This window comes from Neoarius graeffei, chromosome 7 (genome assembly GCF_027579695.1).
Source record: "Neoarius graeffei isolate fNeoGra1 chromosome 7, fNeoGra1.pri, whole genome shotgun sequence".
NCBI classification, from domain to species: Eukaryota; Metazoa; Chordata; class Actinopteri; order Siluriformes; family Ariidae; genus Neoarius; species Neoarius graeffei.
In genome coordinates this window covers 26393782-26421343 of record NC_083575.1, presented here as the reverse complement: position 1 = coordinate 26421343, position 27562 = coordinate 26393782, and the positions used below count along the sequence as shown (strand labels likewise).

The 27562-nt window shown below is 42.2% G+C and overlaps 1 protein-coding gene across 1 annotated transcript in view; it reads right to left on the bottom strand.

The window, feature by feature from the left end:
• csmd1a (CUB and Sushi multiple domains 1a) overlaps positions 1-27562 on the bottom strand; it is an 800422-nt gene that overhangs the window by 382734 nt on the left and 390126 nt on the right. Inside the window, exon 9 of the mRNA XM_060924925.1 lies at positions 7037-7158. Coding sequence (XP_060780908.1) covers positions 7037-7158 — 122 coding nt within the window. The remainder of the gene's footprint in view (positions 1-7036; positions 7159-27562) is intronic.

Below are 27562 nucleotides of genomic sequence, written 5' to 3'. Positions count from 1 at the left end.
GTGTAGTATGTCTGGGCTGGAATGGCTGAGACATCAGCTCCTGTGTCTATCTTACCTCACTTTGTGGCTTCTGATAGTCAACTCTGTATACCAGGGCTCTGTACCTGCATCTACTGAGCCTAGAAACAAAGGTGTATCACTACAACCTGTACTAGTTTCCACTACATGTACTACTTTGGCAGACTTACACACTTTACTGTAGTGTCCTTTTTTTTTCCACATGTGTGGTATGTCATATCTTTGGCAGGGCACTGCCATTTTCCATGCGCAGGGGCTTTTCCACATCTGTAGCATTGCTGGCGATCAGTTGGTGCTTTTGTTTTTGTTGCCAGGTTTTTATGTTGAAAAGATGTCTTTGGTGTAGGCTGCTTTTGTTTCTTGTGTTTAGCCAACATAGCATCTATCTCACCTTTAGCTTCTCCTCTGAGATCTGTTTGCTGTCTTTTGATCACTTCAGACTGCCTGCTGTGCCATGTTCACTGTCTTTTCCAAGGTCAAATCTCTGTCCAGCTGCATCCTCTCTGCTAGACTTGTGTCTCTGAGTCCCACTACAAGGCGATCTCTTATCAGTTCATTGTGAAGTGCACCATAGTTACAGTTTTCAGCCAAGGTATACAAAGCAGTGATGAAGGAGTCCACTGTCTCATTAGCCTGCTGGACTCTTTGATTTAATCTCGTCCTTTCATATATTACATTTTTCCTGGGCACAAAGTATGCTTCAAAGGCTTCTTTTACAGCTCCGTACTGTTGTCTCTATGCATCGGATAAAGCTTGGCCCCGCAGTATATCATCTGTTTCATCCTCCATGCAGTATATCAATGTGTTTACCTGGTTAGCTTGAGAGCCAAGATGCAGGTTGCTAGCCTGCCTAAATCTTTCAAACCTTCTAATCCATCTTTCCCAGTCCTGGGGGTTTGAAAAGTCAAATGCTTCTGGAGGTTGAATCGTGAACGTTGCATTTGGAGGTGCGTTAGCAGGGTTAGCTGCAAGCTGGGAAGCCTGTGCAACGTCCATATTCACACCATCACCATCATTCTCCATATTCCCGCTCACAAGCAATGAAAAAAAAGAACTTTTACTCTCCTGCTGCCTTTCCTCTGCTTCTTACTGCTATCCCACTTCTGACACCATGTCGCGTTAGGCAGAAAGATTCCAGCAGACGGTTCTTCTGGTTAACCTCCAGTAACTTTATTTAGCTCTCATAACACAACATAACTCTCCACTAACTACTCACATCCCACTACTGTTCAAGATCCCCTTACTTCCTGTTTACTCCCGCTAAGTCTGTTCAACATAAAAGCACACATAGGTTAGTTTCTACCACAGTTAAGAGACCTCGGCCTTGGCAAGATAAGAGACATTTTAGAAGTTTCAGCACCTCTGAATTAATAATCTAAGTGAGCGTATGTATATTTTTCACCCTGTATGTATAATTTTGACCCTGTGTTGAGTTTAGAAAACCCAAAGAAAATTAAAACTTGTGCACCAAATTCTAGTGTTTTTTTTTTTTTTTTAATTAAAGATTTATGGGGCGGCACGGTGGTGTAGTGGTTAGCGCTGTCGCCTCACAGCAAGAAGGTCCGGGTTCGAGCCCCATGGCCGGCGAGGGCCTTTCTGTGTGGAGTTTGCATGTTCTCCCCGTGTCTGCGTGGGTTTCCTCCGGGTGCTCCGGTTTCCCCCACAGTCCAAAGACATGCAGGTTAGGTTAACTGGTGACTCTAAATTGACCGTAGGTGCGAATGTGAGTGTGAATGGTTGTCTGTGTCTATGTGTCAGCCCTGTGATGACCTGGCGACTTGTCCAGGGTGTACCCCGCCTTTCACCCGTAGTCAGCTGGGATAGGCTCCAGCTTGCCTGCGACCCTGCAGAACAGGATAAAGCGGCTAGAGATAATGAGATGAGATGAGATGAGATTAAAGATTTATGCTGTACAATCATTCTGCCAGAGAAAAAGAACAGTTCAGAGAAATGACTGAAAGCCCAAATATTGCCATGACATTCATATCCAAGATGACATTCATGTCACTGAAAGTAAACTTTTGACCACAACTGTATGTATGTGTGTATAATATATATATCACACACTGATACAAGTCCCTCATGTGTTTTATCTGTGCTCATTTTCGTCAAAAGCACCAGTGCTACTGTTTCAAATCCCTAAATCTCCACACTGCATATACTGTACTGTCTTTTCTACACAGCAGGAGAAAAGACACCACTCAATGCCGCACAGATGAGGCTCAAGAAAGAAAGGCAGCTTGCCATTTAAGCATTTTCGATGCAATGCAGAAAATAGGATAATATAAATAATGGAGGTTATGGAATCGCAGCTGCATCCATTTGTAATGATTTTGGAACGAGGCATAAAATGTGTGTTCTGTCCAGGCCTCCTCTACATTTCTTTTCAAGACACCACTGAAAGGACTTATTTCAATATGATAACTACTCGTCACTAATTTGGAATAATAATAATAATCATCGCCATTATTCATTATCAAACAGATCTATGAACCATTAAGCACTGGTATGAATGAAATTAATTGGTATGAATGAAATGAACAGCATTAGTTTCTGTATTACTGAACATCTTTTATGTCTCAATAAACATCATTTAAAAAATAGTAAAGTTGAAGCAGCCAAGTGCTGCTTAACAACTTACTGATGTCTACAATACTTATTTGCATATTCAATTTATCTTAACTAAAGCCTTAATTTATTCAGTCATAAAAGCATTACAAATGTCAATTAATCCTCTGCATTAATTCTAATTTCAATTAGAATTTCTATCAACAAATATTACTGAATCTTTACATACTTGGACCCAGTGTGTCGTCTTCATGCATTTTCTGTGCTTAAATACACAGTTGCATCTTTCATTTCTTTCTTTATTTAAATTTCTTATTTTTAAAATAAGCCTACCATAATGAATCATTAACATATTCTCTTTGAACTACTTAATGATTATTAATGATGTATTTTCAGACACACACATCCTTTCAGGGACACTTTATGATCGCGTAAGTGTTTTAAACGAAGTTAAGTGTCACTTAACTGAGGAACGGCTCATCAAGTTTATCGCAATACCAGCGTCTAATAATGTATTACTTCACCATGTGTGTGTGTTGGCTGGGTAAAACCTGTTGGATGTTGCAGAACTTTGGTAAATGGCCAAAAAAAGAAAAAAAATAGGTTGCGGCTAAAATTGAACATTTTATCTATTTTCTAATCTTGACTATGACCTGCAAAGACTGTACTGAGTAAAGAGCCAGTTGAACACACCCAGCAGTACATGCAGTCAGTCTGCTTACAGAGGTCTATTTCCTCACACAGCGAATGTCAAGCTTTGATCGAGCTGTTGGAGAGCTACCGGTATGTGCTGTTGTGAGACCGATAGAAGCCAAATCGGTTCAGTTTATTATCAGACACTGGATGTCAAAATGTCTAATGCTCCTGTACCACACTGGAAATGATACTGAATCTATAAAGGCAATTTTCCCCTTTTACACTTTTGGTGGTAACCAGATTTTAAAGATTTTATTTTTCTTTTGTTCCCTAAACTATATCGTAGAAAATGTCAAAATGTCACAGTGTAAACACTTTTCCAAGGTCACTATATATGTGTCACTTGAATTCTGCTCATTCGGTTATGCAGTTATCCATTCAGTCAATCAAGTGGCTGCAGGATGATGTATAATATCATTTATTCTACCCACATTCACTGGATATGAGCAATTGTGTGCTCTGATTGGCTACTCTACTACTAGGATATCAGCTCATATACTGTGAGTAGAGAAAAACAAAATGGTGGCGCATGTTGCTGAAAAAAAACGATGACGAAATAAAAACTCTACTCAAAAACAAAACCCAAAAAATTATCAAGTATTTAAAAGAAACAAAAATAGCTAAAAGAATATAGGCCCTACCCCCAAAATCTCCTGTTCCACACTCCAGCCCAGTTGGTGGCAGTAATGCATCTTTAAGTTGGTTTGCCAATGGCCAAAATAAAAAAAAACCTAAAGAGGAAGAAGAAGAAGAAAACCCCCCAAAATACAAAAAAGAAACAATATATAGAATAAAAGTATTTGATGGGAAGAACACATCTTTTTTTCAATAATTATTATTATAGAATTTTTCACAAATTGCTACGGTCATTTTGCTGGTTTGTTTACATTCTAAGCGCAAACGATTTTGTCGGATGTTTTGTATAAAGTTTTTAATTATCAAATTTACAAAAAATAAGAATGCTCTGTTTCTTAAAAATCCAGTGAATGTGGATAGGATAAAACAGTTATTCCACTCAATCTCGTCGTACATGGCTTATAGTATAGTGTAGTAGCTTATTCATTAATTTGAATGAAAGAGTAATGAGCCACTCAATAGCATGTTAAACAACTTAAAATGATTTATCCATAAACAAACATGAACTAGGGCAACACAGTGGTGTAGTGGTTAGCACTGTCACCTCACAGCAAGAAGGTTCTGGGTTCGAGCCCAGTGGCCAACAAGGGCCATTCTGTGTGGAGTTTGCATGTTCTCCCCGTGTCCGTGTGGGTTTCCTCCGGGTGCTCTGGTTTCGCCGACAGTCCAAAGACACGCAGGTTAGGTTAACTGGTGACTCTACTATAAATTGACCGTAGGTGTGAATGTGAATGGTTGTTTGGCTCTATGTGTCAGCCCTGCGATGATCTGGCAAGTTATCCAGGGTGTACCCCACCTCATGTCCATAGTCAGCTGGGATAGGCACCTGCGACCTTGCACAGGATAAGCGGCTACAGATAATGGATGGATGGATGGATGGATGGATGGATGGATGGATGGATGGATAAACATGAACTAATATTCATTGTGTCTCATCTCATCTCATTATCTCTAGCCGCTTTATCCTGTTCTACAGGGTTGCAGGCAAGCTGGAGCCTATCCCAGCTGACTACGGGCGAAAGGCGGGGTACACCCTGGACAAGTCGCTAGATCATCACAGGGCTGACACATAGGTGGGGTTTACATTAGACCGTATCAGCGGATCATCAGATTAATGTTTTTAAAACGATTAGCGTGCACACAGCAACGCCAATACACGATTAGCGTGCACACAGCAACGCCAATACACGGATACGCTCGGCTCCGCAGGCATCCTGCGCTCCAAATCACTCCGCCATGAACAGCGAGTGCCCTCTGGAGGGTGCGCACTCCAGCCCTGCGCAGCTCACAGAGCGCGCGAGTGAAGCGCACGAGCAGTGATTCGGGACTGAGCCGCTGTGTGTGTGATCCCAGTGCATATCGGGCATGCGCGTCACTTACCACTTGCAAGTGGAAGGATGGCGAGCCTAAAGACAATCATAACTACACAATGGGCAGTATTTGCATCAGTATTTGCAGTATTTTCATACTTTTATACTCTTTAATGAAAGGTGATACAAGGCGGAAGTCCGCGCCGTTTTTCAGCAGTCGCGTCACATGACCAACGCCAGCGAATCAGGAAGGTGGATGTCACAGTGACGTTGTCCAATGACGACGCCAGCTAGAGCTCAGCACAGCGTATCCGCGTATTCTCAATGTTTACACAGCACCGGACCAGACACGATCTGGACTGAATATGTGGACCCTGGCGGATTCCCGTTTCCCGGCATTTTAATGTAAACGGACAGTGCGTCTGCGAAGAAAACGAGACAGATACGGTCTAATGTAAACTTGGCCATAGACAACCATTCACACCTACGGTCAATTTAGAGTCACCAGTTAACCTAACCTGCATGTCTTTGGACTGTGGGGGAAACCGGAGCACCTGGAGGAAACCCACGCAGACACGGGGAGAACATGCAAACTCCGCACAGAAAAGCCCTCGCCGGCCACGGGGCTTGAACCCAGGACCTTCTTGCTGTGAGGCAACAGTGCTAACCACTACACCTATTCATTGTGTATTTAAAGAATAAACTTTATTGTTAAAAATGAAGTCACACAGACCAATATGCGAAAAATAGTCATTAATTATAACTAGCCATTGCTTATTTAACAAAATTTATTGAAAGGGAAAATATGTTTAGGTCCAAAAGTCTGAAAATCTGAGATTTTTTTTCTGAAATTGGAAGTTTTAAATTTAAACATTATTCAAAAAAAAAAGCAACATTTCAACTCCTCACTATTCAAGACATTGGACAATGTTCTATGCCACTATTTAAATTGATGCAAATGTGTGATCTTGACCATGTTATCTCCTCTTGTGAGATGTTCCTCATGCCTACTCATTTCCATTGAAGCACGACTTTTGGACCTCACTGCATGTTTTAGCCTGGAAATGATGATGAGGAAGTATTATGACTTACATATGGATAAATAATGAACTATTCTTACAATTGAGCGCTGGCTAATCAAATTTAACACAGCTTTGTGTAAAATGTAAAAGAATACAATCACGGTTCTCTGTGGTACGCCTATATTCAAAGTAAGAAGAAACTGACAAAGAATGAAGACCATTCTTCAGGCTAATCATTAATATTAAATACTAAAATATTTAAAAAGGAAAAGTGTTAGCATGAATGCAGTATGTTAGAACATTTATCTTCAGTTGAACAGGTTCAGTTACATAAGCTAATTTACACAAACATGACTCACATTAAATCATTTCAGCATCTGTACCTGAGTCGATCCAGAAATTATATAAGCACTATAAGTCTTGGATGGGAATAAGGAATATATTATTTCAATAAATGTCTCAGGATAAAGTCTCTGTGAAGCATTAAATTCATAATGTGTTTACTGACTGATATAGAGCTACAGATCAGTGACAACATTATTCAGTCCCAGAGAAAGAAGTGACAGGCACAATGGCAAGCGGTATTATTTATTTTTGCAATGCAATACAGGTTGAAGGCTATGCAGATGGCCTCCTGAGTCCACCATCTCATATTTCTTGCATTATGTCCAAAACAATATTTGTTGGCTTTGCAGGGGGAAGAAAAGAAAAAAACCCTTCTCTCTCATCACCTCATAATCGTTCATTGCACAGGTTAAACAAAAAGGTGGAATAATCCAGACTGACCTTCTCAGGATCCAACGCTGTGATGACCCACACACAGTGGGCATTGTTCTCGTACTGGACAGGGTAATTCGGAGAGGTGATTACACCTTTGGGACCTCGCAGGTTCAAGCCACATGTTCTTGCTGTTGCAGTGGCAAAGAAATAAACAAAAAATGTAATTAAGATAAAACTTTGTTTTTGTAGTGTAATTAATTGCACTAAATACACTACAGTGCCTTGCAAAAGTATTCATCCCCCTTAGTGTTTGTCCTGTTTTGTTGCATTACAAGCTGGAATTAAAATGGATTTTTGGGGGGTTAGCACCATTTGATTTGCACAACATGCCTACCACTTTAAAGGTGCAAATTGTTGCTTTATTTTGACACAAACAATAATTAAGATGAAAAATAAACAGAAATCTGGAGTGTGCATAGGTATTCACCTCCCTCAAAGTCAATACTTTGTAGAGCCACCTTTTGCTACAATTACAGCTGCAAGTCTCTTGGGGTATGTCTCTATTAGCTTAGCACATCTAGCCACTGGGATTTTTGCCCATTCCTCAAGCTGAAACTGCTCCAACTCCTTCAAGTTAGATGGGTTGCGTTGGTGTACAGCAATCTTCAAGTTATGCCACAGATTCTCAATTGGATTGAGGTCTGGGCTTTGACTAGGCCATTCCAAGACATTTAAATGTTTCCCTTTAAACCACTCCAGTGTAGCTTTAGCGGTATGTTTAGGGTCACTGTCCTGCTAGACTGTGAACCTTCATCCCAGTCTGAAACCTCTGGCTGACTCAAACAGGTTTTCCTCCAGAATTGCCCTGTATTTAGTGCCATCCATCTTTCCTTCAGTTCTGACCAGCTTTCCTGTCCCTGCAGATGACAAACATCCCCACAGCATTATGCTGCCACCACCATGCTTCATTGTAGGCATGGTGTTCTCAGGGTGTTGGGTTTGTGCCACACATGACATTTCCCATGATGGCCAAAAAGTTCAATTTTAGTCTCATTTGACCAGAGAATCTTCTTCCATGTATTTGGAGAGTCTGCCACATGATGTTGGGCAAACTCCAAACGTGTTTTCTTCAGCAAAGTCTTTTTTTCTGGCCATTCTTCCATAAAGCCCCACTCTGTGGGGTGTACAGCTTAAAGTGGTCCTATGGACAGATACTCCCATGTCCGCTGTGGATCTTTGCAGCTCCTTCAGTGTTATCTTTGGTGTCTTTGTTGCATCTCTGATTAATGCCCTCCTTGCCCGGTCTGTGAGTTTTGGTGGGTGGCCTTCTCTTGTCAGGTTTGTAGTGGTGCCATGTTCTTTTCATTTTGCTTTTATGGATTTAATGATGCTCCGTGGGATATTCAAAGTTTGGGATATTTTTTATAACCCAACCCTGATCTATACTTCTCCACAACTTTGTCTCCGACCTGTTTGGAGGCTCCTTGGTTCTCATATTGCTTGCTTAGTAGTGTTGCAGAGTCAGGGTCCTTCCAGAACAGGTTGATTTATGCAGACATCATGTGACAGATCATGTGACACTTTGATTACACAGAGGTGGATCTTAATCAACTAATTATGTGACTTATGAAGTGAATTGGTTAGACCAGCTCTTATTTAGGGGTTTCATATGAAAGGGTGTGAATACCTATACACACTCCAGATTTCTGTTTTTTCATCTTAATTATTGTTTGTGTCACAATAAAACAACAATTTTCACCTTTAAAGTTGTAGGCATGTTGTGTAAATCAAATGGTGCTAACCCCCCCAAAATCCATTTTAAATTCCAGCTTGTAATGTGACAAAACAGGACAAACACCAAGGGGGATGAATACTTTTGCAAGGCACTGTATATGGCCAAAAGTATGTGGGCACCTGACCATCACACCCATTTGTGGGCCTTCTCCAATCTGTTGGAAGTGTTTGAGGATATTATAAGAACAAAGCAGGGACTAAATCTTCCTTTTACATTATTATTAATAATAACCTCCAATAGTTCTAGCAGTTTGGGGAAGTTCACCAAACACTGAAGTGGTCAGTTATCCACAAACTTTTGCCCACAGATTGTACATGGAAAGTCAGTAGGGATGTAACTGAAGACAAATACCGTAGATCATTCGGAAAGAACATATAATGCACCATAAATGGATACAAATAAGAGGAGCTCTGCTGTTTTCTTTTGAAAGCTTTCCAGAAAGATTCACATGGGATTTGGTTGAAACTAGAGATGTGCGTTGGCACTGGGATCCTGTGAGATACAACAAATACTGCAAATTGCAACACCAGGACAAACAAAAAAAGCATGTTCATGAACATGAACTTACTGCATTCGTTTATCCATCGTGAGGAATTGCAAGGTCAGGGTTGTGTTGCATTATATTAGGCAACTAATTGTTCATATTTTGGGTAATAAAACCAACAAAATCCATTTGAAAATACTGCTGGCATGTACAAACATGTCGTCTCATCTCATCTCATTATCTCTAGCCGCTTTATCTTGTTCTGCAGGGTCGCAGGCAAGCTGGAGCCTATCCCAGCTGACTACGGGCGAAAGGCGGGGTACACCCTGGACAAGTCGCCAGGTCATCACAGGGCTGACACATAGACAACCATTCACACTCACATTCACACCTACGGTCAATTTAGAGTCACCAGTTAACCTAACCTGCATGTCTTTGGACTGTGGGGGAAACCGGAGCACCCGGAGGAAACCCACATGGACACGGGGAGAACATGCAAACTCCGCACAGAAAGGCCCTCGCCGGCCACGGGGCTCGAACCCGGACCTTCTTGCTGTGAGGCGACAGCGCTAACCACTACACCACCATGCCGCCCCATAACCATGTACATGGGATCAAAATAATAACAGTCCCAAGCACATCTCTAGTTGAGATCAATTATCTACAACTCGAATGATGTAGTTGAGGTCGAGGAACTGTCAGAGCCAGAATTCACACACCATGCTGGCAATTCCTTCCCTGTTTTAGGCCACACCTACTTCAGGTTTAAATCTGAAAACAGATTCAAATATTTGGAGCGCAGACAGCATTGTGTTACATCTCTACAGTGAAGCTATGAGATTTCTGCAGCACACTGAATGTATGTTATGGTGATTTTTGAAAATCAGGTGAATCTGGATTTACCTAGGTGAATGAGGATTTAGGGTTGGGTAATCTAGTGGAATGTTTAATTTCTTTGTTGCAATTGAATCCTCTGTGGTGTAGTGGTGGACTTCAAAGCAAAAGGTACTGAGTTTGATTCCCAGCAAGTAAAAAGTGGGAAAAAAAAGCAATTTAAATTAGACAGAAAGTCTGATATATAAGCAGGCATATCAGATGCTTGCTTTCCATGCTGTGAAAACTGTGCATGCAGACGCTCATCTAAGTTTCCAAATCTGTCATTGCTTAATTCTTGAATATTTTCTATCGTGAATACCATCATTAAAAAGCTTATCATCTCTGCTTTCCAAAGAAATTTATCTCATTAAGGTCTGTTCAGTACTTTGGGAGTAAAGGCAGGCTGAAGTTGGTACAACAGAGTACACACTCTGCTCGCGTGACGTCGGGAAACTGCTGGTGCTTTTTGAGTCACGGGAAAGCGGTCAGGCTCTCTCTCTCTTCTGATTGGTTTCTGACTGGGTTACTCATGAATATCAATCAGATAACTTTTATAGGGATGTTCTCTTCCTCTCACTGTTTCTGATGAAGTACTCAGCAAAATTTTCCATCTGCTAGTTTTGACATTATGATTCACAGGAGACTTTGAAGTGAGTTTTCACAGTTTTACCTACTTATTTTTTCAAATCAAACTCATCTCATCTCATTATCTCTAGCCGCTTTATCCTGTTCTACAGGGTCGCAGGCAAGCTGGAGCCTATCCCAGCTGACTACGGGCGAAAGGCGGGGTACACCCTGGACAAGTCGCCAGGTCATCACAGGGCTGACACATAGACACAGACAACCATTCACACTCACACCTACGGTCAATTTAGAGCCACCAGTTAACCTAACCTGCATGTCTTTGGACTGTGGGGGAAACCGGAGCACCCGGAGGAAACCCACGCGGACATGGGGAGAACATGCAAACTCCACACAGAAAGGCCCTCGCCGGCCACGGGGTTCGAACCCGGACCTTCTTGCTGTGAGGCGACAGAGCTAACCACTACACCACCGTGCCGCTCTCAAATCAAACTGATTTCTGTAAATAAATAACTATTTTAGAATATAACTGGAGTTGTTTTGATGAAAAATATTGAAATCTTAGTGGTCGGAATGATTTTTAAAGAAACGGAAGTCAGAAACACGAGTGTCAATTTCAATTCAGTTAATTGGAATTGTTTATTGGATGCGGCTCACACAGTATTTTCAAGGTTTGTCTTGAAAGTTGTGAATATTAATCGAAATAATTATTTATATTCTTTCATATAAACACTAGTAGGCCGTACGTTTCAGAAATATAAAGCCCTACAGAGCACAAAGACGGTATGAGAAATACTATTTAATTGATTTTTTTGAGTGTACCAATTTATCATTTTACCAAATTATTATCACACACATCACACATCACATTATCTCTAGCCGCTTTATCCTTCTACAGGGTCGCAGGCAAGCTGGAGCCTATCCCAGCTGACTACGGGCGAAAGGCGGGGTACACCCTGGACAAGTCGCCAGGTCATCACAGGGCTGACACATAGACACAGACAACCATTCACACTCACATTCACACCTACGGTCAATTTAGAGTCACCAGTTAACCTAACCTGCATGTCTTTGGACTGTGGGGGAAACCGGAGCACCCGGAGGAAACCCACGCGGACACGGGGAGAACATGCAAACTCCGCACAGAAAGGCCCTCGCCGGCCCCGGGGCTCGAACCCAGGACCTTCTTGCTGTGAGGCGACAGCGCTAACCACTACACCACCGTGCCGCCCCCAAATTATTATAATAAATACTAATTTGCATCATTTGTTTTTACAAATTATTTTTTTTAATTTTGTATTCAGTATACAACCATCTATGTGCCTGCCAATTTCCATGTAAATATCTTGAAAAATAGAAAAGTTATGAAGAAAAAAAAAGAATAAAAAACACATTTGATCTCATTGGTTAATGAGGCCCATTTTGGACCATGTGATTCTCATACAGAATATTACAGCAGTTTTCTAAAAAATTAAGCCATTTTTTCAATCTTTGATTTGTAATATTTTAAGAACGGATGAACATATTTCAATTTTGTAAAAAGTATGTTGTTCTGCATCCAATTCTGAATTCAATGAGAGCAGACTTTTAAGAATGTCAACCTAATTCACCTTGGTAAATCTAGAGTCACCGAGGTGAATCCAGGTTCACTTGATTTCAAAAATCACCTGTAACATATACATTGATTTCTATTGGTTTCAACCCGGCGACACGGTGGTGTAGTGGTTAGCGCTGTCGCCTCACAGCAAGAAGGTCCGGGTTCGAGCCCCGTGGCCGGCAAGGGCCTTTCTGTGCGGAGTTTGCATGTTCTCCCTGTGTCCGCGTGGGTTTCCTCCGGGTGCTCCGGTTTCCCCCACAGTCCAAAGACATGCAGGTTAGGTTAACTGGTGACTCTAAATTGAGCGTAGGTGTGAATGTGAGTGTGAATGGTTGTCTGTGTCTATGTGTCAGCCCTGTGATGACCTGGCGACTTGTCCAGGGTGTACCCCGCCTTTCGCCCGTAGTCAGCTGGGATAGGCTCCAGCTTGCCTGCGACCCTGTAGAAGGATAAAGCGGCTAGAGATAATGAGATGAGATGAGATGGTTTCAACCCGGAGATCTTTGAACCATATAACCCACCAAGTCCGCTGTGACTTTTATTTACAGTAATCATTAAGTGGACAAAGCATCAGCTTTGAGTTCTTTTATTAATAAATAGGTCTTGAATTATTTTAAGTCATATTTCAGTTTTAGTGGCCACCACTGCTGATATCACAGAGATTCCTGTCCCTCTAATGTTTCTTTATATCCTTCTCTCCTATTCTGCAGAGAGGTATTAACTGCTCTTTGTGTTTAGTCAGGGATTATCTTTGACAAATTAAAAGAACAGCCTGGCTTCTTTACTGTCTGATCCTCAGTGGAACAGTGCCAGGGCTTTGGAAATGTAGAGTGTGAAAAGATTAAGTTGGAGATATTGTTGTAGGACATTCTGTATGTACTGTGAAAATAAGGTTGCGGAGAAGCAATAGGTTGCAACACGTCGACAATCTGATAGGCTGATGATTAGTCATTGTAACAATGCTGCATAAAACAACTATAAAATCATTTTTAAACAATTCATCAGTCTAAAAATAGCCTTGCTTTTGCCTGCATATTTGCAAAGTGATCTTACACACGTGTCTAAAAACAGATCGATAAAAACAGAATGTTTGCTAATGAAGTGACAGCCAGTGAGTTGAACAAGCTGTCGAAAGGAGTTCATTCCTCATTTACAGGTCTGAAACCTGTTCTATAATTAAGTCGACATAATCTCTTGAGATAACCAGGAGTTCAGGATGAATTATTAAATGATGAGGTTAAAGAGTTTAACTTTACATTTTACACCTGCAGACCTCAACGTAACCTTGGAAGGCTATTAAGTGCACTGCCATAAAATATACATAAATAAAGCCACCATTTGGATTGAAATAAGCAAATACTTAATAGGCTTCGATTTGATAATTACTGCAGTGATGACTGTTTCAGCTCACAACAATTATTTTACCCCTATCTGATGTAGTGAGTAGCTTCTCATTTCTTAAACAATCATGTCAGAAGACGTATCCCATGGTCGTAGAAAGGATGTTACTGTGTTTCAGAAAGTCAAATTATTGGCCTGCATCAAGCAAAGAAAACAATTAAGAAGATGAAATTACTGAAATTGAGTTAAAAGCTAGGGCGGCACGGTGGTGTAGTGGTTAGCACTGTCGCCTCACAGCAAGAAGGTCCGGGTTCGAGCCCCGTGGCCGGCGAGGGCCTTTCTGTGTGGAGTTTGCATGTTCTCCCCATGTCCGCGTGGGTTTCCTCCGGGTGCTCCGGTTTCCCCCACAGTCCAAAGACATGCAGGTTAGGTTAACTGGTGGCTCTAAATTGACCGTAGGTGTGAATGTGAGTGTGAATGGTTGTCTGTGTCTATGTGTCAGCCCTGTGATGACCTGGCGACTTGTCCAGGGTGTACCCCGCCTTTCGCCCGTAGTCAGCTGGGATAGGCTCCAGCTTGCCTGCAACCCTGTAGAACAGGATAAAGCGGCTAGAGATAATGAGATGAGATGAGTTAAAAGCTGTCCAACACCTTATTTAAACCCTGAAGGATAGTGGTGAACCATCAACTTTGTGGAAGAAATGTGGTGGGGGGAAAAAACAGCAGCAAAAAAAAAAAAAAACAACCCTTGCCTGACACTTAAACATTTGGTGAAGTCGAATCGTTAAAAAAAAAAAAGACAGTAGAACTCATGGCTATGTTTAATAGTGAAAATAAGAACATTTCGACACGCACAGTGTGACGAGAACTCACAGAAGTGGGACTAAACTGCTGTGTGTTCAGAAGAAAACCACTTGTTCGTGAAACTAACCAAAAGAAAACACTTCAATTTGCTAGGAAGCATAAAGACCGGACTCTGGAGCAATGGAAAATGTGGTCTGATGAGTCCAGATTTACCCGATACCAGAGCGATGGGTGTGTCAGGATAAGAAGGGAAGCTCATGAAGCGATGTACCAATCATGCATAGTGGCCACTGGAGACAGTATTATAATCTGTGGTTGCTTCAGTTGGTCAGGTCGAGGCTTATCAATGTTATGGGGCAGTAAAATGAAATCAGCTGACAACCTGAGTGTACCGAATGACCAGGTTATGACAATGATTTTTTTCTTCTCTGATGGCACAGGCATAAAATAAGGGCTCAGATAGTGAAAGAGTGGGTCAGAAAGCATGAGAAATCATCTTCACACATGACCTGGCCACCAAAGAGTCCCGATCTTAATCCCATTGAAGGTCTTTGCGATGTGCTAGAGACGTCTTTACAGAATGGTTCAACTCTCCCGTCATCAAGACGGGATCTTGGCAAAAAATTCATGCATCTCTGGACAGAAATAAATGTTGTGACATTGCATAAGGTTGTTGAAACAATGCCACAGGGAATGCACGTTGCAAGTTAAACACCGTCAAAATATTAGTGATTAATGTCTTCAGGGAGCCTGTGTCCTCTTTGCCTTTTAAAACACAAACAGTCCAGGTTTCATCTTAAACCTCATATGCAAATGTTTTCCTGGAATGCATCAATTATGAATGATATGTAGATATAAAATGTTTTTTTAATATTATTTATTTATTTATTTATTTATTAAATCATAGTCATAATAGTCATTTCAGTCAGGGAAAGCCATGCTATTACCGAATTATATTCCAAAGTTAAATTGTTTCACTTCAGAAAAATAAAGTGAGCACAAAACTCAGCATGACAACATATGTCTCTCTAAAGTCCCAAAATACAGTGGTGCTTGAAAGTTTGTGAACCCTTTAGAATTTTCTATATTTCTGCAAAAATATGACCTAAAACATACTCAGATTTTCACACAAGTCCTAAAAGTAGATAAAGAGAACCCAGTTAAACAAATGAGACCAAAATATTATCCTTGGTCATTTATTTATTGAGGAAAATGATCCAATATTACACATCTGTGAGTGGCAAAAGTATGTGAACCTTTGCTTTCAGTATCTGGTGTGACCCCCTTGTGCAGCAATAACTGCAACTAAATGTTTCCAGTAACTGTTGATCAGTCCTGCACACCGGCTTGGAGGAATTTTAGCCCATTCCTCCATACAGAACAGCTTCAACTCTGGGATGTTGGTGGGTTTCCTCACATGAACTGCTCACTTCAGGTCCTTCCACAACATTTCGATTGGATTAAGGTCAGGACTTTGACTTGGCCATTCCAAAACATTAACTTTTAGTCTTCTTTAACCATTCTCTGGTAGAATTACTTGTGTGTTTTGGGTTGTTGTCTTGCTGCATGACCCACCTTCTCTTGAGATTCAGTTCATGGACAGGTGTCCTGACATTTTTCTTTAGAATTTGCTGGTATAATTCAGAATTCATTGTTCCATCAATGAATGCAAGCTGTCCTGGCCCGGATGCAGCAAAACAGGCCCAAACTATGATACTACCACCACCATGTTTCACAGATGGGATAAGGTTCTTATGCTGAAATGCAGTGTTTTCCTTTCTCCAAACATAATGCTTCTCATTTAAACCAAAAAGTTCTATTTTGGTCTCATCTGTCCACAAAACATTTTTCCAGTAGCCTTCTGACTAATCCACGTGATCTTTAGCAAACTGCAGATGAGCAGCAATGTTCTTTTTGGAGAGCAGTGGCTTTCTCCTTGCAAGCCTGCCATGCACACCATTGTTGTTCAGTGTTCTCCTGATGGTGGACTCATGAACATTAACATTAGCCAATGTGAGAGAGGCCTTCAGTTGCTTAGAAGTTATCCTGAGGTCCTTTGTGACCTCGCCAACTATTACATGCCTTGCTCTTGGAGGAATCTTTGTTGGTCGACCACTCCTGGGGAGGATAACAATGGTCTTGAATTTCCCCCATTTGTACACAATCTGTCTGACTGTGGATTGGTGGAGTCCAAACTCTTTAGAGATGGTTTTGTAACCTTTTCCAGCCTGATGAGCATCAACAACGCTTTTTCTGAGGTCCTCAGAAATCTCCTTTGTTCGTGCCATGATATACTTCTGTAAACATGTGTTGTGAAGATCAGACTTTTATAGATCCCTGTTCTTTAACTAAAACAGGTGTCCACTCACACCTGATTGTCATCCCATCGATTGAAAACACCTGACTAATTTCACCTTCAAATTAACTGCTAATCCTAGAGGTTCACATACTTTTGCCACTCACAGATATGTAATATTGGATCATTTTCCTCAATAAATAAATGACCAAGTATAATATTTTTGTCTCATTTGTTTAACTGGTTTCTCTTTATCTACTTTTAGGATTTGTGTGAAAATCTGATGATGTTTTAGGTCATATTTATGCAGAAATATAGAAAATTCTAAAGGGTTCACAAACTTTCAAGCACCACTGTATGCCTTGGGAACTGATGCACCCATACCATCACAGATGCTGGCTTTTGGACCATTCTCTGATAAACTCTATGGTCATGTTCACCTTTGGCACTGAGAACTCAATATCTGGTTTTCCCGAAAACAAGCTGAAATGTGGACTCATCTGACCACAGCACATGTTTCCACTGTCTTTCAGTCCATCTGAGATGAGTTCAGGCCCTGAAAAATCAGTATTGTTTCTGCACAGATTAATGAATTGCTTCCTCCTTGCATAATACAGTTTCAGGTTGCATTTCTGGATGCAGCGGTGGACTCTGTTCAATGACAACAGTTTTCCTAAATAGTCCTGAGCCCATGTGGCTATATTTGTCACATTAGCATGCCTGAGGGCTCGAAGGTCATGCACATTCAACAGTGGTTCAACATTTAACCTTGCGCTTTATGCACCGAGATGTCTCCGAATTTCCTGAATCTTTTCACAATATGGTGTACTAAAGATTTTGAAAGACCTAAAATCTTCCGTTGAGAAATTTTCATTTTGAATTGATGAACAATTCTCTCATGAAATTTGGCACAAAAGCTTGAGCCACAACCCATCCTTGCTTGCAAAGACTGAGCCTTTGGTGCTGCTCCTTTTATACCCAATCATGATAGCAAGTAACCTACTTATTGTGGAATCTTCCAAAATGGTCTTGTTTGAATATCCTATAAACTTTTCAGTCTTATTTTGCCTCAGTCCCATTTTTGTGGCTACTGCCTCATAGAGGCGAAGCCACTATGTCATCATGTTGTTAGAATGTAAGAATGAGTGTAACAATAACGTACTGCACATACACAATCACCAGAACAGTGAATCGTGATCTTGCGATATGAACAGTTGATCTTGTGTTACCAAAGGTACACAAGAACGAATGGTGAAGCCACCATGTCATCGTGTTGTAAGAATGTAAGAATGAGTGTAACAATAGCGAAACTTCATAACCAATCAGCACTTATCCTGATCAAGTTCGATTACCTGTTCTCCTTCTTGATAAACTTTGGAACCAATCAGAACCAGAAACTAAATAAGAGAAACCTCGTTATAACTTCGTAGTATCGGAAGATAATCGGCAGATAAAAAGATAAACGAAATTCACCTTGTGGTTCGCCAAGGCTACTGATTCAGTATCAAGTAAGTGATGTTTATTTTAAGAAAATTTACCTTTTGATTATCACAGCTTTTGTATTTATAAGCAGTAGCCACATGTACCTACAGGGTACCTATTTTTTGTTGAGTGTATTGCAGGCATCAATTTCTAAGATCCATCCAGATTGTTACCAGCACAAAGTTCAAAAGCCAGTATCTGTGATGGTATGGGGGGGTGTCAGTGCCCATGGCATGAGCACATCTGTGAAGGTGCCATTAATGCTGAAAGGTACATGGAGCTTTTGGAGCAACATACAGTACCAGTCAAAAGTTTAGACACACCTTCTTGTCGTCACCTTGTGCAAGCACAAGTAGCTACTTTATGCTTTTATGACAGCTTTGCACACTCTTGGCATTCTCTCAACCAGTTTCATGAGGTAGTCACCTAGAATGCTTTACAATTAACAGCATGTCTGTTTGAGGTTGTTTTGTGCATGTTGTCATGTCTCTTGCACCAATGCCTTTTACACTGTCTGTGATTTAATGTGTGTCAAATGTCCTTGTTCTATGTTGTCCTCCGTGTGCTGTCAAAACCACTCTGACCCACTGAGGCATGGACTCTACAAAGCCTCTGAAGGTGCCCTGTGGAATCTGGCACCAACACGTTGGTGGAGCTCTATGGTTTGGATTTCTTGTTCCAGGACATCCCACAGATTCTTGGTCAAATTGAGATCTGGGGAATTTGGAGGCCAGGGCAACACCTTGAACTCTTCGTCATGTTCCTCACACCATTCCTGAACAATGTGCAGTGTAGCAGAGTGCTGAAACCAGCCACTGCCATCAGGATACCTCACTGCCATTAAGAGGCTGTCCTGGTCCACAATGATGTTTAAGATGGTGGCACATTTCAAATTGATGTCCATGTGAATGCCCAGATTCAGGGTTTCTCAGTAAAACATTGCCCAGAGCACACTCCCTCCACTGGCTTGTCTTCTTCCCACAGTGTGTCCTGGTACCATCACAAGATTCATTGGACCAGGTGACCTCCTTCCATTGCTCCAAGGTCCAGTTCTGAAGCTTGTGTGCCCATTGCAGGCACTTTCAACAGTGGACAAGGGTTAGCATGAGCAAGCTGAATGGTCTGTGACTGAATGTGATGCACTGTATTGTGGCACATTCCTCCTGTAAACATCTCATCTCATCTCATTATCTCTAGCCGCTTTATCCTTCTACAGGGTCGCAGGCAAGCTGGAGCCTATCCCAGCTGACTATGGGCGAAAGGCGGGGTACACCCTGGACAAGTCACCAGGTCATCACAGGGCTGACACATAGACACAGACAACCATTCACACTCACATTCACACCTACGGTCAATTTAGAGTCACCAGTTAACCTAACCTGCATGTCTTTGGACTGTGGGGGAAACCGGAGCACCCGGAGGAAACCCACGCGGACACGGGGAGAACATGCAAACTCCACACAGAAAGGCCCTCGCCGGCCCCGGGGCTCGAACCCAGGACCTTCTTGCTGTGAGGCGACAGCGCTAACCACTACACCACCGTGCCGCCTCCTGTAAACATTATTCAAGTTTTCTGTGACTTGTGCCACAGTAGTCCTTCTGTTGGGAGGGTGGCATGGTGTGAGCACTGTCGCCTCACAGCAAGAAAGTTGTGGGTTCGAGTCCAGTGGCCGACGGGGCCCTTTCTGTGTGGAATTTGCATGTTCTCCCCATGTCTGCATGGGTTTTCTCTGGGTGCTCTGGTTTCCCCCACAGTCCAAAGATATGTGGGTAGGTTAACATGGGGTGGCCTTGGGCTGAAGTGCCCTTGAGCAAGGCACCTAACCCCCAAATGCTCCCCAGGTGTTGTAACATAGCTGCCCACTGCTCTGGGAATGTGTGTGTGCTCATTGCTCACATGTGTGTGTTCACTGCTTCAGATGGGTTAAACACAGAGGAGGAATTTCACTGTGTGCTTAAGTCTGTGCTTCAAAGATTCAAAGAATTTTTTATTGTCAATGCACTATATATCCAGGACATATACTGTAGGAGAATCGAAATACTGTTTCTCTCTCACCTCACTTGTAAAATCAGATAAAACAAATTATATTAAGAAAAACAATATATATAAATATTTACAACCCTGATTCCAAAAAAGTTGGGACAAAATACAAATTGTAAATAAAAACGGAATACAATAATTTACAAATCTCAAAAACTGATATTGTATTCACAATAGAACATAGACAACATATCAAATGTCGAAAGTGAGACATTTTGAAATTTCATGCCAAATATTGGCTCATTTGAAATTTCATGACAGCAACACATCTCAAAAAAGTTGGGACGGGGCAATAAGAGGCTGGAAAAGTTAAAGGTACAAAAAAGGAACAGCTGGAGGACCAAACTGCAACTCCTTAGGTCAATTGGCAATAGGTCATTAACATGACTGGGTATAAAAAGAGCATCTTGGAGTGGCAGCAGCTCTCAGAAGTAAAGATGGGAAGAGGATCACCAATCCCCCTAATTCTGCGCCGACAAATAGTGGAGCAATATCAGAAAGGAGTTCGACAGTGTAAAATTGCAAAGAGTTTGAGCATATCATCATCTACAGTGCATAATATCATCAAAAGATTCAGAGAATCTGGAAGAATCTCTGTGCGTAAGGGTCAAGGCCGGAAAACCATACCGGGTGCCCGTGATCTTTGGGCCCTTAGACGGCACTGCATCACATACAGGCATGCTTCTGTATTGGAAATCACAAAATGGGCTCAGGAATATTTCCAGAGAACATTATCTGTGAACACAATTCACTGTGCCATCCGCCGTTGCCAGCTAAAACTCTATAGTTCAAAGAAGAAGCCGTATCTAAACATGATCCAGAAGCGCAGACGTCTTCTCTGGGCCAAGGCTCATTTAAAATGGACTGTGGCAAAGTGGAAAACTGTTCTGTGGTCAGACGAATCAAAATTTGAAGTTCTTTATGGAAATCAGGGACGCCGTGTCATTCGGACTAAAGAGGAGAAGGACGACCCAAGTTATCAGCGCTCAGTTCAGAAGTCTGCATCTCTGATGGTATGGGGTTGCATTAGTGCGTGTGGCATGGGCAGCTTACACATCTGGAAAGACACCATCAATGCTGAAAGGTATATCCAGGTTCTAGAGCAACATACGGTATGCTCCTATCCAGACAACGTCTCTTTCAGGGAAGACCTTGCATTTTACAACATGACAATGCCAAACCACATACTGCATCAATTACAGCATCATGGCTGCGTAGAAGAAGGGTCCAGGTACTGAACTGGCCAGCCTGCAGTCCAGATCTTTCACCCATAGAAAACATTTGCTGCATCATAAAACGGAAGATACGACAAAAAAGACCTAAGACAGTTGAGCAACTACAATCCTACATTAGACAAGAATGGGTTAGCATTCCTATCCCTAAACTTGAGCAACTTGTCTCCTCAGTCCCCAGACGTTTACAGACTGTTGTAAAGAGAAAAGGGGATGTCTCACAGTGGTAAACATGGCCTTGTCCCAACTTTTTTGAGATGTGTTGTTGTCATGAAATTTAAAACCACCTAATTTTTCTATTTAAATTATACATTTTCTCAGTTTAAACATTTGATATGTCATCTATGTTCTATTCTGAATAAAATATGGAATTTTGAAACTTCCATATCATTGCATTCCGTTTTTATTTACAATTTGTACTTTGACCTAACTTTTTTGGAATCAGGGTTGTATAAAATATAGATAATATAGGTAAAAATACACTTTAAAATCAAACAATGTGCAAAATAGCAATAGTGCAAATACAGTACGATATCTATAACGGAGAAGGTGATTAGAAGAGTAGCTTATGAGGTGTATATGAGCAGTAGTGCTAATGAGCAATAGCAGAAGATACAGCAGTAATGCAAATGATTGTAGTGTGATGTGCAAACGGATGAGATAGCGTTTCTTGTGTGAATGAATGTGTTACAGACCAGGGGTAGGGGGTAGGTAGTGGACAGAGTTCAGCATCCTGACAGCCTGGTAGATGAAGCTATTCAGTAGTCTTGTGGAGCGGGCCCAGAGGCTCTGGTACCTTTCTTCCTGAGGGCAGGAGGCTGAAGAGTGAGTGTGAAGGGTGGGAGGTGTCACCAGTGATGCTGATGGCTCTGCGGGTGAGACGGGAGTGATAGATGTCTGTAAGGGAGGGCTGAGGGGTACCAATGATCTTGCTGGCCATGTTCACCATGCGTTGCAGAGTCTTCCGGCAGGAGGCATTGCAGCCTCCGTACCACGCAGTGATTCAGCCAATGAGGACACTCTCAATGGTGCCCCTGTAGATAGAGCACATGATGGGGGGTGGGACTCATGCACTCCTCAGTTTGCAGAGGAAGTAGAGGCGAGTTTGAGCCTTCTTGGCCAGTGATGTGGTGTTGTTGGACCAGGAGAAGTCCTCAGTGATGTGCGCCCCTAGGAATTTGGTGCTGCTCACCCTCTCCACTGCAGCACCATCAGTGGTCAGAGGGGGATGCTGTGAGTGACCTCTTCTGAAGTCAACCACAATCTCTTTGATCTTCCCCATGTTCAGAAAGAGATTGTTGTCTTTACTCCACTGGACCAGTAGGCTCACCTCATTCCTGTAGTTGGCTTCATCATTGTTAGTGATGAGGCCCACCACAGTCGTGTCATCCGCAAACTTGATGATGTGGTTGGTGCTGTAGATTGGTACACAGTCACAGGTCAGCAGGGTGAAGAGCAGCGGGCTGAGCACACACCCTTGTGGGGCCCCTGTGCTCAGCATGATGGTCCTGGAGGTGTTACTGCCGACCCGAACGTTCTGTGGCCTCCCTGTAAGAAAGTCCAGCACCCAGTTACAAAGAGAGGTGTTGAGTCCCAAATGTCTGAGTTTTTGTGTTAGCTGCTGGGGAATGATTGTGTTGAATGCTGAACTGTAATTCAAGAACAGCATTCGCACATAGGTGTTCTTTGAGTCCAGGTGAGTGAGGGCTGGGTGTAGAGCAGCAGACAGAGCATCCTCTATGGACCTGTTTGACCTATATGCAAACTGGAATGGGTCATGAGAGGGAGGGAGGATGGACTTGATGTTCTGCATGACCAGTCGCTCAAAGCACTTCATGATGATGGAAGTCAGTGCTACGGGCCGATAGTCATTATAGTTGGATGGGAGGGTCTTCTTTGGCACTGGTATTATGGTTGTAGCTTTGAAACATGTGGGGACAACAGCTTGGTTCAGGGAGATGTTAAAGATGTCAGCGAGGACACCCTTCAGCTCCATGGCACAGTCCTTCAAAACACGATCAGGTATGTTGTCTGGTCCAGCTGCCTTACATGGGTTGATCCTGGAGAGGGTCCTCTCCATGCTGGCTGGAGCCAGACATACAGCCTGCTCATTCTTGGCTTGAGTGTACATGTGACAAAAAGGCTTCTTCTTCTGTTGAATTAGCCTAGACAGGATAGGATTTGTTGACGCCGATGAGCCTTGGGCAACCAATACCCCATCACTGTTTCATGGTTTGTCCTATCTCTGACCACTGTGGATAAGCGCTCAGCACTGATGCTTGGGAACACCCCACACAAGCCTTTCCATTTCAGAGATACTCCAAGCCAGTCATCTGGCCAAAACAATTTGGCCCTTGTCAAAATCACTTGGATCTCCAGTACTGCCCATTTTTCCTGCATCCAACACATTGACTACAGGATCCAATTGTTTTCTTACCATTTAATATAATCCCAGACCTTCAGTTGCACCATTGCTATAAGATAATTGCTTCATTTGTGAGTAGCTATAATGTTTCAGCTCATTTGTGCATTATTTGTATCCAGTGTTTTTCCATTATATCCATTATCTCTTTTGCTTCTGTAGCACCCAAATTTCCCCTTTGGGATCAATAAAATATGTCTATCCAGCTATCTTTATCGATATAATTCAAGTGCTGTTCGAAGTGCTCTTGGCTGCAGAAATAAAACAGCCTAAAAATAGGCATGTCTTGAAACAATTTTTGATTTAACTATGGATACGATAGTATGATGGATATGATGAATTGTCAAATAATATAGAATATATATATTTTTTTCATGAATGATCAACTAGTAAAAAGTAACAGTTGTGCAACCCCAACCACTTCCCAGATATACATCACCCCTTGCCCAAACCCCACCAGAATCTAGCCCTGGAGTCTTCAGCTGCCCATTTTTCCTGCATCCAACACATTGACTACAGGCCTTCGTCATCATCACAAACATTCACTGCACCAGGATCATTCAGAAACAAAAGTTTTGTTTGTTTGTTTGTTTTCAAGGTAACTTTAAAATATGAGCATACGTTACTCAAATCTTTGTTTCTGTATCCTCAGCTTATATATGAGCTCTTTCCTCAAACCACCACTTAGAAATTTACCATCAGGCATGTTTGCCAAAGTAAGCAAAGCTTTAATTAAACTCGTGCATTTAAATGAGGTTTCTGTCCAGGTTAATGTATTTGTGAGATGCAAAAAGAGAGGCACGGTGGGTAGGTGCTCAAAGTGACAGAGCGTAATTAAAGCAAACATTTTTAATTAATTTGTTAGACGGATGTCTTGAAAATACAGAATATGAATGAATTCTTGGCTAAAAATCGACTGCAGGCACGAATCATACATGACGAATGCTTCATTTTTAAAAATGAAGAAGTTTATAGGAACTGATTAAGATCAGACCATAGGGCTGTTTTCGGTTTTGTCAATTTTGTTTCTTTTGAGCATTACCATGGATTTGATTAACAGGTGCTAAGTGTTCAAGCTTGCTTCAATCTTGAACTTCAATCTTAAATTTTATTTCATGTTGGCCTGTGTGAATTCCTTTATATATCTGCTTCGAAATTGAACTGACTCAGTCATGGTATTGAGAAAAGTATTTTAGTGCAATTATTATCCCCCTGGCAACCTGCGAGTTGGCCTAGTGTTTAGCGTGTCCACCTCTTGACCAGGAAATCATGAGTTCTACTCGCGGTCGGGTCATACCAAAGACCATCATAAAAATGGTACCTACTGCCATCTGGCAAGGCACGCTGCAATGCAGATGAGAGTGAGGAGTCAAACCCTCATAGCTACCAGAGAACTAGCCCCCCACTGTAACCCTAGCTTTATAGGCGAGAGGCCGAGGGCTATGGAAACGGAGATCACCCATACGCCTTAAAGAGTTGGTTAATACTGGGACAGGAAACTGCCTGGGAAGACTAGATTCTGGCATGAGATGGACTTTGACTTTTGATTATCCCCCTGGCAAATAATGCGGGGGGATATAGCTATCACTCTATCCATCTGTCCGGCCATCTGTAAACATATTGGTTTCTGGAGCATCACTCAAAAACTCATCTCATCTCATTATCTCTAGCCGCTTCATCCTGTTCTACAGGGTCGCAGGCAAGCTGGAGCCTATCCCAGCTGACTACGGGCGAAAGGCGGGGTACACCCTGGACAAGTCGCCAGGTCATCACAGGGCTGACACATAGACACAGACAACCATTCACACTCACATTCACACCTACGGTCAATTTAGAGTCACCAGTTAACCTAACCTGCATGTCTTTGGACTGTGGGGGAAACCGGAGCACCCGGAGGAAACCCACGTGGACACGGGGAGAACATGCAAACTCCACACAGAAAGGCCCTCGCCTAGCCTGGGAAATCCCATGCTGCTTTGCACAATCGTTCCGATCTGAAAAGACAGCATGGAAACTATGGTCTAAAGGCTCGCCTGAGTTAGGAAGCCAATCAGAAAGTGGGGAGGGGTGGAAAGACAGTGACGCGTACTACTCGACAAACGGAAGCTTGTAGTTTATTTGGGACTGTTTACGGATCACATTTAACATGGCGGCGAGCGATACGAATCAAACTTTCGATCAAGCTTTGTCTTGCACAAACGGCAGTAATCGTTCGGTGCCATTGTTTTCCTATTTTTGTTTTGCCTTCTCTTTCTCCTTCCTTCTCTTCTTCGCCTCTTTAACTACGTCACTGGGTACAACTGCCATGATTGGCCATGGGCTACGTATACGCCAAATGATAGACATTCGCAACGTCCAATAAACGGCCGTTGACAATCGTAAACCACACCTCCCCTACGAGAAATTCAACAGGCGGATTCCAGACCATATTTCACTTGTGATATGGTCTGGTGTTAACCAGACTAGCCCTTGCCGGCCACGGGGCTCGAACCCGGACCTTCTTGCTGTGAGGCGACAGTGCTAACCACTACACCACCGTGCCGCCCAGTTTGGCACTGTCATGTTGGAAAATGCAAGGTCTTCCCTGAAAGAGATGTGGTCTGGATGGGAGCATATGTTGCTCTAGAACCTGGATATACCTTTCAGCATTGATGGTGTCTTTCCAGATGTGTAAGCTGCCCATGCCACACGCACTAATGCAACCCCATACCATCAGAGATGCAGGCTTCTGAACTGAGCACTGATAACAACTTGGGTTGTCCTTCTCCTCTTTAGTCCGAATGACACGGCGTCCCTGATTTCCATAAAGAACTTCAAATTTTGATTCATCTGACCACAGAACAGTTTTCCACTTTGCCACAGTCCATTTTAAATGAGCCTTGGCCCAGAGAAGACGTCTGCGCTTCTGGATCATGTTTAGATACGGCTTCTTCTTTGAACCATAGAGTTTTAGATGGCAACGGCGGATGGCACGGTGATTTATGTTCACAGATAATGTTCTCTGGAAATATTCCTGAGCCCATTTTGTGATTTCCAATACAGAAGCATGCCTGTATGTGATGCAGTGCCATCTAAGGGCCCGAAGATCACGGGCACCCAGTATGGTTTTCCGGCCTTGACCCTTACGCACAGAGATTCTTCCAGATTCTCTGAATCTTTTGATGATATTATGCACTGTAGAAGATGATATGTTCAAACTCTTTGCAATTTTACACTGTCGAACTCCTTTCTGATATTGCTCCACTATTTGTCGGCGCAGAATTAGGGGGATTGGTGATCCTCTTCCCATCTTTACTTCTGAGAGCCGCTGCCACTCCAAGATGCTCTTTTTATACCCAGTCATGTTAATGACCTACTGCCAATTGACCTAACGAGTTGCAATTTGGTCCTCCAGCTGTTCCTTTTTTGTACCTTTAACTTTTCCAGCCTCTTATTGCCCCTGTCCCAACTTTTTTGAGATGTGTTGCTGTCATGAAATTTCAAATGAGCCAATATTTGGCATGAAATTTCAAAATCTCTCACTTTCAACATTTGATATGTTGTCTATGTTCTATTGTGAATACAATATCAGTTTTTGAGATTTGTAAATTATTGCATTCTGTTTTTATTTGCAATTTGTACTTTGTCCCAATTTTTTTGG